The sequence below is a fragment of the Myripristis murdjan genome, chromosome 13 (genome assembly GCF_902150065.1).
Source record: "Myripristis murdjan chromosome 13, fMyrMur1.1, whole genome shotgun sequence".
Lineage (NCBI taxonomy): Eukaryota > Metazoa > Chordata > Actinopteri > Holocentriformes > Holocentridae > Myripristis > Myripristis murdjan.
This window is the reverse complement of record NC_043992.1, coordinates 28,604,634-28,617,729: the sequence shown is the minus strand read 5'-3', so window position 1 is coordinate 28,617,729 and position 13,096 is coordinate 28,604,634. Positions and strand designations below refer to the sequence as shown.

The window sequence follows — 13,096 nt, the reverse complement described above, 5'->3', positions numbered from 1 at the left end:
ATACCATGCACACTTTGTCCTTACAATACTTTTGCACAGTTTAATTTATTGTGTTATTACACAGAAATAAAAAAAAAATTATAAAGTGTTTGCTACTGAAATTTCTCCTGAATGATCTAACTCACAAACTTCAGCAGGTCACCTCAACCCAAACAAGTCCCCTAGCTGTGTGCCAAACTGCAGCCATCCATCTCATCCCATATGCATTATCCTAATATCTCTAATCTAATATATGCATCTAGAGAGCCCTTTGGAGATCTGCCTCTCAATAGGAGGGAAAATGGGTCACATAACACGACCCCCCCTCTCTCTCTTCCAGCCTCCCCCTCTCTGTTGACATCCTCAGCCATCCAGGAAAACAAAGTATTCAGGAGGTTGTTAGAAAAATAACTGCTGCACAGTTCAGCCCTGCTCAAGTCTATCATTGCTACGAAGACTTATCTACAGCCACGCGAGCCTGAGGAGCTGGAGTTGGCCAGCTACCACAGACGATTGCTCTCAAACAATGCTGTTATGGCACAGATGAAGAGCTGCTGCCTGATAAGTTGTCTTAGGGGAGATAGACCACCATATATCTTCTCTCTCTAAACCCCCTCCTCCAGTTTTGAGAGCACAGTGGTGAGGTTTCTTTTAAGCTCTGTGTATGAGTGTGTGTGTGTGTGTGCAGGATTCGGGCGCCTATGTGGGATGAGGGGTGTGTGTGTATGTATGTGGTGGTGAGGGTGGGGGGGGTATAAGGAGTATACAGAGGTGCTGAGCTCAGCTTGGCTGGAGGCCAGTCAAAGACGCTGTACCCCGGAGCCAGAGAATTTTCTTCTCAGACAATGATACTTAATTAATCCCTTTTCCTGGATTGTGTCAACAATGCCTGGATTAGCCCTATCTCTTTCATTCTCACTGCGCTGGAGGAAAATAGGGTGTTGGCTTAGACACATCAGTGGAGATATAAAAATGATATCAGATGTCATTTAGACACTAATTTCCATGGATCATCTAGATCAATAGATATCATCAATAAGCAACATTAAAGAGCTAGCTATAAAATGGAAGACAAAAGTCCATGGGCTGTCCTTTTTTTTTTTTTTTTTTTTTTTTTTTTTTTTTAATTTTATTCCCACAGTTTTGTGATTAAGCCTTTAATACATGGAGAAGAACATGGAATGAATGGTTAATACAAAAGAGCATTTCTAATCTGGCTGGTATAAATAGCAACAAGCAGTGACATAATGACATTAGTAGAATGACATGAACAGGATATATAACACAAGGGAAAGCAGAAAAGTGAGAGGCAGAGATAAGGGATAAAACCTCATACTGACACAAGGTGATTTTCACTCTTTCTCCCTTTGTTGCTCTCTTCGTGCAACAATTTCCATCAGTGTATCTTATCTTTCTGTGACTTTCTCACTCCGATTCTTTCTGTCACCCACCTGTCACCACTCTCTCACCCTTCCCCAGTACACCCACAAGCTCCAAACGCACACAGACACAAAGACACACACGCACGTGCGCGCGCGCACACACACACACACACACACACACACTTTCTCTTTCTTTTCCTGCAACATTAGGGACAGGCTATGTTATGTGATTGGAATTTGTATGCCAGACGCAGAGAGTTAAATCCACATAATCTCCTTTCACATTTAACACACACACAGTCTATCCACTCGGTAATCACACCACTGTGGGAGGCCAATCTCCTGCTCTCCTGGTCCGCATGCATTGCTGGGTGTGGATCGGAAGGAGAGACGTAGGGTTGGGGTTGGGGGCATACAGGAGTGCAATTTTGTAGACAGGACACAGGTGGCTGGTTAGGTTAAGGTGATCAGGTGCAAAGGTGTTTGGATGCATCCAAGTGTGTGCTTGTGGTATGTTTTTTTTTCCCATCAATGTGGGAATGGTAAAGGGAATTTGGGGTCAATGTTGAATGACTGCATAAGGTCTTGGGGTCAGACTGAGCCAACAGCAAAGGCTGAGGTGTAATGCAATCTGATCACTGCTTGTGTGCATGTGACTGTGTGTGAATGTGTGCTCGAGAGTGAGATGGGAAAGACAGAGAGTCATTGTTCCCCTGCCTACCAACTAAAATTGGAGCAGATCCTCTGTGTTCAAAAATCTGAATTCAGGTCAAGTTCAATCCATCCTGCCATTCGGATCCATGTCAGTCGCTCTCTCTGGCTGCTAATCTGACTGATCTACACTTTCAGCACCAAGGAGAGCGTCACCATGCATATGCAGGGTAAGGAACATGCCAAGCATATAAGGAAGAAACTGATGCTACATAGTAATAGTGATCTGCTACTCTCTAAGGACAAATGGTATTTTTGGAGAATGCATGCTTTTAACTGACAAAACAACAAAAATGTGTTGAATAAAAAGAAAAAAAAATCACCATGCGACCCAAAAACATACAGAGTATTGTTATCCGTAAAGATGGTAACACAGTAATATTATCCTATTATCTTAAAGAAAAACAAAACATGCTCTGAAACAAGATAATCTGATCAAAAGTAAACAAGCCTAAAACCTCCGTGTGACGTCATCAAAAATGGACTCCAACAAAATCAAAACAGCTCGGACGTAACAGCTCAAAGTCAGTGGGAAAAGCTTTAAAAAGCAACGGCTTATGATGCGAAGGCTAATCGCTTTGTCCTATGTTATGAATTCAGGTCACTGAGTTCACATACACACATGCATGCATGCACAGACACGCGCGCACAGACACGCGGAAGCAAGCGCCAGTCGACACGGCAGAGATTACGGCCTCCAGCAGAAAAGACCGTCATAAATATGCTGGTCATATGTAAAACATCACACTAAAGGTTTAGAGGGTGACAAAAAGCAATGGCAAGGAGGAAGGGCGACCAAGAGAGTGAGGGAATAAGGAGTTAAGAGGGTGAAGCATCTGCGTAAAAACTATCATCATTTGGCACTGGGCATTAGCGGTCCCCTGGCCTCAGCTGAGATTCCCCGGAGCTCTGACCTCCTTCGCATGTCTGACAGTTGAGGTGTGTTCAGGGGACGGCACCCAGAGGGAGGCTTGAGAGGAGCACCTGAAAATATGGTGAGCTCCATCAGCTGGGGTGACTGAGGGGACAAACAGTTGACCCAGATCACATCTACCGTGAGTAAAACGATGAAAACTAAACATGATAAAATAGTCAGATAGCATAATCCACGGTGAGCATTCCATGCAAAGCAACATATACGAATATGGCACACGATAACCCAGTTTTTTCTTCTTTGTTTGGACGGCATCTAACCTCAGATATTTAACAGAGTCCTTTCATAGCCCCAGGCTCCCCTTTCCCCGGCAGAGGAGGACAGTAGCGAAGGACTGGCACTCATCCGCACACGAACTGTAGTTTGATTCCCTTCTTCAAGCATGGGTGCATTGATTACAGCCAAGAAGGTCAAAGTGATTTAGGTGAAATACCCCAAAACATCATTCCTCTCGGATGAGCCCTCTACACCCTTTTTATATTCTTTACCCTTTTCCTCTTTATTTTCTTCCTTTCACTTTCTTCTTCGTTCCGTTTCCATTTCTACGTTCTTTTATACTCAAATCTTTCTTTGCTCTACACTCAAACACATTTGCACTTTTTCTCCCATTTTTGCAGTGGATATGAAAATGGAGTATGAATATGTATGCTGGAGAAGCAAGGATATTGCCTATGGTGAACCACTATGCATAATGCAGCTTTTTCTGTCTCATCTACATTCATTCAGATACACACATGCACACACATACACACACACATACACGTGCGCACGCACACACACACACACACACACACACACACACACACACACACACACACACACACACACTCAGTGAGATTCGTACCATCACATGCATAGGGAAAAAGGGCTATAAATCCCTCTCTTTCTCTGTCTCTCTTGCTCTCTCTCTCTCTCTCCCTAAAACATATACACATGCATTTACACACAAATATTTTGTAGATTGCACACATACATTCACAAGGGCGAGTAGATTTGTATGTGGTGAACCATCGCACTACAGATAACAGTACACCAAGCACACTCAGGCCAAATAACACTCAGAATATTGAAGTCAGTGGCAATACAATTTTTGTAATGATGCCACAAAAAATGGCACAACATAAAAGGCAAAAGATATGATCATGTTTGATAGAGGGTGCTGCTCATTTACTATACAATGACTCCAGAGAGAGATATGCATTAGCTTGGCACGACAATGTGTCTCTCTGCTTTTGTGCGCAGTCATAAAGGAAATAATTTCGAACATGCTTTCGTCTCATTGGGTGGAACACTGTAGACAAGAAAGGAGAATGGCATGGTGTGGTTTCGAGGATGTGAATGCGCTGACACGTGCATGCACATGTATGCAGACACACAGGCATACACACACACACACAAAGAGTAAACAACCCCTATACCTAGTTTATGCAGTGTCAGTAGAATATTAGGCAGCCATTTCAGCATTTGAGAATTCACACTCTCCCACTTCAAAAGGATGATTTCCGCTGTTGAAGTGAGTGTCAGATTTGTAGTGATGTTTTTTTTTTTTTTCTATTCTCCCTCAGAGACAGGGCCATAAATTGTTTGATAGTAAGCAGAACAGGAGAGAGAGGCGGAGTGAAAGAGAGTTGATTGTGTGATGTTGAAGTGTGATTGTTTTGTTTGCTTGTTTGTTTTGTTTATCAATCTTTCTCTGTGAGTAATGGAGAGGACACCAAGCTACTGGTCACCACTGTTGTGCATAATACCTGTTGAGCGAGCGGTCAAAATCCACTTGCTTTTGTGGCAATTTGATGCAAGAGCGAACACTATTATAACCTACAACACTTATGGCTGAATAATGAAAATAGGAACATGTTGGAAAGGACAGGGTTAGTGATGGCTGTCTGAATGTATACATCTCTCTCTTAAGTTATTTCATGTATTAGAATATTAAGTTTTTAAAGTTTTGTTTTAAGAATATTCTGTTTTGATAAAGAGGGGGAAATCAGCCCTATTGTGTTTTGTATGAGCACATTGACACCTTCTGAAAAGAGTGAAATCACTCTGGAAACAACTAAAATGATCAAAGTCCACAGCCAGAACTGTTCACTTGTTTTAAGATAAATAAGATTTTTTCAGACTGAATGTGAGACTACATGACTTGTTAAGATGAACATGTTTGCACTGGACTATTCAACTGCAAAACGCATTGCACAAACACTTGACGATTAAAACAGGCTTTGCTCGCAGGAACACAAAGAGGGAGGCGAGTTAACCTGAGAGTGACATGTAGTTATTATACTGTGGCGCTGTCTCTCTCCAAGAGCACTGACAAGTTGTGCTGGCACGTTGCAGTAAGAGCGACACATTTGATAACCCTGCAAGAGAGAGTTTCTTAGAGTTTGGGAATTTTTTATTAATTTTTATTTATTTATTTATTTTATTATTATTATTTTTCCAGAAATTAACGACTGATGAGCGAATGAGCAATGTGATTCGACATCATTTCTGGACCAAATAATTAATCATCGTAATTTGCTTTGAATGTGTAAATCTATGATGTTATCTTATGCTTTGTATAGTGCTGTTTTTGTGCACAATCTTGACAAGTAAAATGAGTGAAAGAGAGAGAGAGAGAGAGAGAGAGAGAGAGAGAGAGAGAGAGAGAGAGAGAGAGAGAGACGTCGGAGTTGCTGTCACAACTTCACTCAGCCACTCGAAGACTCTGTTGTCCAATCCAAACGCAATACTGAGTGTGTGGCGCGGGCGCGCGCGCGCGTAGCCTAGTAGCCACCAGAGTCTGACTCATACCGCAATTACCAGACACCCTTTCCAGCCCACTTCTCCTTCAGCAGTCTGTATCTCTGCTGGTTCCAAATTTACACACCGCCCCTGGTCTGCAACAGCGCTGACCACGGGCTCAGGCCCGTCTCGAGACGCAAGGCTGTGAGAGGGAAGTTGAGGAAATACACAAAGTGTCGGTGTTGTTACACTACAGCCAAACCAACCTTCAAATCTACTGAGATGATTCTGGTTATGATTTCAGTGGGATTGGGGAATCAGGAAAAATTACCATAAAAGGCATTTCATTCTATCGGGTCATATATTCCCGTCTCTCTCTCTCTCTCTCTCTCTCTCTCACACACACACACGCACGCACGCACGCACGCACGCACGCACGCACACACACACACACACACACACACACACACACACACACACACACACACACACACACACACACACACACACACACACACACCACGGGTCTCAATAAAAAAAAAGTCGCAGCCCATTAAATGCCCAAAATATGAGTAAAACTGATAATGTAGACGCATTAACCCACAGTCAGTAGTTGACTGTCGACTGGCTGCTGTGTGTTGGTTGTAGCAGGCCTGTCGACCGAAACTGGAAAAAACCGGAATCACATTAATTGATGAAATAATTATAGCATATCTCTTTTAGAGCTCCCAATCTCTCCCGATCACTTCACGGCATTTTTTCTTTGAAATCTGTGAAATTGGTGGATTCATTTCCTCAAATTCAAAACTAAAATGACCATCCTTATTTTATGATTCCATTAAAAATAATTGCATTAATAAATAAAATCTTTATCAGTTCTCCGGCCCGTCTGCGTCTTCTGGCCTTACAGGCCGAAACCCTCAGACTCCCAGCCGGTCCCCAGCTGATTTTAGTCTCATTACTTTTCCATAAAATGACATGCAACCTCCTAAACCATGACAAAGAGGAATGAGTGTGTTCCCCCTCCCTCCTTTTCCTCTATCTATCCATCCCTCTCCTCTCCTCCTCCTTTCCCCTCAGTCATGGGTGCAGGTGTGCTGGTATGCAGCCAAACTTAAGAAACAAACGGCCAATAATAATTAGATGAATGTCGTATTTATGGCAGAAAAAGGCCCAGAAAAAAAACATCTCTTTAAAATATATGCACCAACGATTTTAATGCTATTTTGAGATTGTTTTAAAAACGAGCAGAGAATTGTGTGTCATTCTACGAGGCGCGGCCGAGCCAGGAAAATACGCAGTACTAATGCATATGCATGTATGATAATTCCCTTACCTTTTCCCTTTAAAATTAAGTTTCTAAACACTGATATACATCTAAATTATACACCGGCCGCATCACACAATAAAACACAATTGATGGGTGCAACATTAATGGAACATAGCTTTAAAAATACACGGCAAAATGGAAGTTTGTTTTCCACTGCGTTATCTACATCTCTCCCATCTCAAGCACTCTTTCCGCTCCAGTGGCTGCTTGCAACCCCCAACCCTCCCTCCCCTCATCATAAACACACACACACACACACACACACACACACACACACACACACACACACACACACACACACACACTAGTACATCTCGTTCAGTCACGGGACAGGACGATGTGCAGTCTGTATAATCGAAATAGACCCGGTAATCCAATTACATACAACAAAAACAGCAGAAACGTCCTCGGCGCTGCGGCGGCATGGCAGAGGGCACTACCAAGGCCAAGGATGGACACCGAGTGCTTTCAATACATAAATGCATGCACCGCCCGTAATAATAAGCAAGAAATAAAGATATTCAAATAACGTTGTCTGATAGGGTTTAAAAGGCACCAGAGGAGCCCCGTACGGCAAAAAAACGGGATAAAACGGGTGTGCAAAATTTAAATGTTGGGTTGTTTTTGTTAGGATTTGGGTGTTACAAAGTGAAGGCAATTTATGTAAAAGAGGGCAGAACATTTTATTTTTAATAGCAAATTGAATCATTCTCTCCCATCTGCAGTATTTAGAGCGAAGCCAATCAGTACAATCTGGTGCCACAGAAAATGGTGGATGAATAATTAGACCAGGGATGATAAAAAACTGAGTCTGCATACACTGAGACTCTCCTATTAGAGAAGGAAAAATATGATATATGGCCTCATCTTTGTCGCTTTGGGAAACGAGGTAAAATAGAACAGGGGACACATTATCTACAAATAAAAGGCCATCGCTCAATAACCCCACAGCATCAGTTCACGCGTCTCTCATGAAATGTATTGACCCTTGTTGCCACACACACACACACACACACACACACACACACACAAGCTCAAACGCACACACACACACACACACACACACACACACACACACACACACACACACACACACACACACACACACACACACACTTAATAGACGCAATGCAATATTTTGTTGCCCCACCAAAACAGAGCTGATAGAGGGCTACTTCTGACCCCCCCAACCCTTTACACACACGCGCGCGCGCACACACAGACACACACACATACACGCACGCGCGCGCGCGCGCGCACACACACACACACACACACACAAACATCTTATTTCTGATGGGACAGGGGAGAAGTCAGCAAATACATCAAAAGTCCTCTACTCCAGTGGACTTTTGCGAGTAAACACCCTGCAGCAGCTGTGGCCAGCATCACTGTTCGAGGTCGCCCGTCTCCGTCTGTGCGCCTGCAGATCCTTATCAGCCTCTCCTCGTATTCAACAGCCTCCATATTCACGACACCTCCACATATTCATCATGCAAAATGCAAATCCCGTTTTCTTTTTCATCTTAATGAGCACAAAATACATTTCAGGGGGCACTCTGTTTGGCAGTGCACAAATAAATAAAGCAAACATTGATTTCACGCTCATATAGTAGCCTGTTTGTTAATTTGTTTCATTATTATCAGCTCATCTAAATAAGACACTGAAAGAGCGTGAGAGGAATCCAAACACCCATTCAGCAGGAACACTGAGGCTGAGCAGGGAAACATCCCTTCAAAAACGCCAGCAAAAAGTTAGAAATCCTCCTTCAAACGTTATTTAGAAATTTCACATCTCTGTCCCTATTGTGTGAATTACATCAAGTGAATCCGACACCATTAATCAAACTGATAAGCTGATAAACATGCACGGGCAACTTCAGCACTGCACTGGAGAGGAGACTGCACACAGTAAGCAACACTTGAAAGACACATTCCCAACGTACCTTCTTGCAAAGAATACAGCAGAAGTAAAGTTACAAGCCACATGCCATTAATAGCAGTTATATTTCACAGGAATGTTGTGCAGTCCCGAAGAAGAGTGCACGGCGCAGCGGTCGGCCAGGCGAGGCTCCGTGCTGGACTGGTCCTGCTGATGCTCCCCGGCGGTCTCTCCAGCCCTGGTCCCACACTCTCCAGCGCCGAGAAACGAGCCACGGAGAAGGTACCGCCTCCCCTCCACGTTCCCTCCTCCCCTTACCGGGACAGGCTGCTGTGGCCCCACCCCGGTGTCTTAATGATGCGCCGTGATGGAGAGGTGAGCCACTGCACAATGAGAGGAGACCAAACGGAAACCACCGGGACCTCCGTATAGGTGGGACAATTACGCGCACTGGATAGACACTTTTAGAGGAGAGACTGGGCTGCGTAAAGGAGTTACAGTGGTACACTGCAAAAACGGCCATCATACAAATAGTTTCATATTGTATTCAGTCTTGTCTTTTCTTAAAATAAATGCCAAAAAGCGGAAGGAAGTAATTCCCAAGCAACTCTACTTGAGTCGAGGGTAATTTTCGTGACACTAGTGGTGTTTAGTGAAAGTGAAATTATTCCACCCATATTGGCTGTATTTTTCTTCTGTAAAATAAAATGTTAAGGCTCATTACTAAAACCACAGCCCACATAAGACATTCTGCAGCATCAGGTCCGCGTAAATGAAGGCGCAAAAACGCTTTCTTTCATTCATCGGCAAAGTGGGAATGTGCGCTGCGCTCTGCGCACCTGCGTAATGTGTCACAGTTACTCCTGACGCTTAAACCGCCGCTCTCTAGTGCACGTACGCTTTTTTAATATTCGTACGTTGCTTTAGAATGTTAAAACACATCTGTGGTGATCTGTGTATTAACAGAAAAAAAAACTTAAGGTATGAGATCACCGATAAATTCAACGATGATTTCCTCTCTACTTTCATCTCTCTCCTCTCTCTTTCTGTATGTGTCTGTGTGTGCGTGAGAGTGTGTGTGTGTGTGTGTGTGTGTGTGTGAGAGAGAGAGAGAGAGAGAGAGAGAGAGAGAGAGAGAGAGAGAGTTCAAAGACACGCTGTATAATCAGGGGTCTACCTGACAGCGATGCCTTGCTCTGCACACAATACTGGAGGATGTCGTGAAAGATCCATAGATGTGTGTCATTTTGGTGTAAGCCCCTCTGTTTTTGAATATGACTACCATTAAACCCATTTCAGCTTTTATAACTCTATAACCAATGAAAAATCTTGTTTTAACTTTCTGTCAATGACAGGCTACATTGTGCTCCATGCACAGACACTGGAATGCCACAGTAAATAAAATATGAACCAGGACTGTCTGGGTAGGACGAGCCACATTAAAAAAGTGTGAAGATGGATTGGAATCAGCTCTCTTCCAAACAACCTGCATAGACATTTCTGGAAGTAGCCTAACTTGTCCTTTTAGGTGTATTACACTGGGATTGCACAATCTAAATTCATCTCATTTCAATATTAAGATTATTAACTTGCTCAATGTGTAAGCCAAGGCAGTGCACAGTGATATGAATCGAAACATTTGTGCATAGGAAGCCCTGTCTCGAGCAATCTCAGCACCACCTTCTACCAACTGAACTACAGAGAACCACAGTTACAATGGCAAGTGTGAATGTGGTTTATGTTTCAGCCTCTCTGCATATCTTCCAACTGTAATATGCCTTTCCAAATCCTGTTATAGGCCATTTACACTCTACATCAATTACTGGAGAAAACATTAAACCTCTCTCCTTCTGGGGAAAGGTTGGCACCATCAGTACTGCATTGATTGAAAGACTGTCTTATACTACTCTGACATTCTTTTCTCCCCTTTTCACTGTTGTTCAGTACATTAGCTGAATGATGAAGCCATAATAAAATTAATACCAGATGGCTGACTGTTGGGCTTCCCTTTCAGAGTCAAAGATGCTCTACATGTCTGTCCGCTCAGACCCACCCTTTATCTGACATCTAGCACCCACCACTTGATATGCACTTTCTTCTACCCTCTCTGTTGCTCTCTTTATCCATTGTTGAGTCATAATGTGGTGTTTAAGAGGGAGAAGGGAAGTAACCAAAGCAAGTCCTGGTTGTGGAATGGAGCTGAGTCTGAGGCAATCTGTGGTTTCACTCATTCCCACTATAGAGGCCCTGTGGTGTGGCAGGCAAGGCAGCACACTCTACTTCCACTCTCCATTATGTAACAGGTGGAGACATACCCACGCACTCTCTCTCTCTCTCTCTCTCTCACACACACACACACACACACACACATACACACACAAGCCCTGATGTGCTAAAACCTTTTTACTTCAGACTTGTGTGCATGTGCAAAACAAATAACACAACCCCTGTCTGGTTAATAAGGATGTCTTGCACCAATGACAATTATGATGCTGACTTTAAACACAAAATTAATTTAGTACCTACTGATGTTTTTAGTAAGTCTGGGTTATAGTCACAATGAATAGAACAGATATGCATATGCAAGAACATATACACAAACATATCCATGAAGGTAAGGCATACTACCAAAGTAAAGTGCGTTGGCCAACCAAAATCAATGATTCACATCCGAACACTGAAAAAGCATGAATGAGCCTGAAAAGTGCAGCCTGCAGTGGTGAGAGAGATGGGCACTCTTGTCTTTTAAATGCAACAGCCCCGGGGGAATAATCTGTCTCAACTCCACGTGCGCTGCACCACATGACAAACTATTTCTCCAACAGGATCTAGACCCTCGATCCTGACACCCGAACCAAGCCGCATGGACACAGAAGCTCCACCCAACAACCCAAGCCATGTACAGCAACACATAAAGTCCCTGTCAGGACATTAAAAGGCAGTGTGGCAAGCTGGTTACGGGGATGATGTGAGGCATCCTGACAGCACCAAGCAGGTTGTACTGTATGTCAGCCAGTGATCATCATGGAGGCTGACAGGCTGAGCTGGGCCAGCCAGGCCAGAGAAAAGGCAAGCAGCTCCCAGACAGCTACAGGGACTGTCACTGTGGACAGGACCCAGGACAGACTGTCACCACCACCACCACACCACTAAAAACCACAGCACCATGTGACTTATCCCCATCACTCTGCTCCATCGTTGCCTGGAGATAGGGAGAAAGAGAGGAAGGGAGGAGGAGAGAGGAGGGGAGGGAGAAGAGGAGAGTTTGTTGATTGAGGAAGAAAAAAGGGTGAGGGGAGGGAGAGATAAGAAATTATAGAGAAAAAGAAGCAAGCAAAAGATAGATAGAGAGAGACAGAGAGAGAGAGAGAGAAAGGGAGAAAGCAGAAGGAAGGGAGAGGGGTAGACAGAGAGAGTGATGAGGCGGGTAAGTTAATGTGGATGTTAATGTTAATGCTCAGACAATCAGAGCTCCCCTCAGGCTTTGACTACATGCTAGGATCATATTAGCGCTAATGTATCTAGTATTAATGCACAGCCCCCAGCCCACTGAAACCTCAGCAAGGTCAGAATTAGGCGGGGGAGAGGGCACAACGCACTGTCACGAAGCTCTCTGCAAGGTTACAGTAATCTAAATGATAATGGAGAGTGAAGTGCAGATAAAGGGGTGGTGAAGAGTTGTTGAGTCAGGTGGGACAGTGGTTGGAGGTGTTGGAGGGGGAGAAAAGATGGCATATTACAAACTCATGGGTCAGCTGGTTCTGTGTGGCCCGTGGGGGGTTAAAAATGACTGAATGGTGTTAAAAATGGACACTGGAGGCCCTCACAACCCCAAAACCCCATTGTCATGTTCAGTGTCAGTCCCAGCCATGGCCAAACTCCCCAAGTGACTTGCTGCAGTGCCCCTTTTCTTCGGTGGGGCTCGGTGGGGCCGCCTAGCTGGTTCTGCATGCTGCTGTGTACGGAGCAGCCTCATCTGCATTAGGCTAATATGAATCACACACCACTGTGCTGCAGTACATTAGGAGCATGGCGCCAACCAATGGTGTGTGTTTGCCTTTAACCAAGCATGCATGAGTGTTGTGGCAGATGTGTGAGAGTGTATCAGCACATCAGAGGATGTGTGTGAGCGTGTGTGTGTGTGTGTGTGTGTT

The 13,096-nt window shown here is 44.0% G+C and overlaps 1 protein-coding gene across 3 annotated transcripts in view; it reads right to left on the bottom strand.

Annotated features, from left to right (window-relative positions):
- The window catches only part of dscaml1 (Down syndrome cell adhesion molecule like 1), a 105,624-nt gene extending 96,427 nt beyond the window's left edge, over nucleotides 1–9,197 (bottom strand). For 2 of the 3 annotated variants that reach the window (XM_030067930.1, XM_030067933.1), the window contains exon 1: nucleotides 9,007–9,175. In XM_030067930.1, the coding sequence (XP_029923790.1) occupies nucleotides 9,007–9,049 (43 nt within the window). In that variant the 5' untranslated portion in view covers nucleotides 9,050–9,175. Of the gene's footprint in view, nucleotides 1–9,006 lie in introns of all 3 variants that reach the window. The other variant, XM_030067931.1, reaches the window with a different exon arrangement.
- Between the last annotated feature and the right edge of the window lie 3,899 nt (nucleotides 9,198–13,096).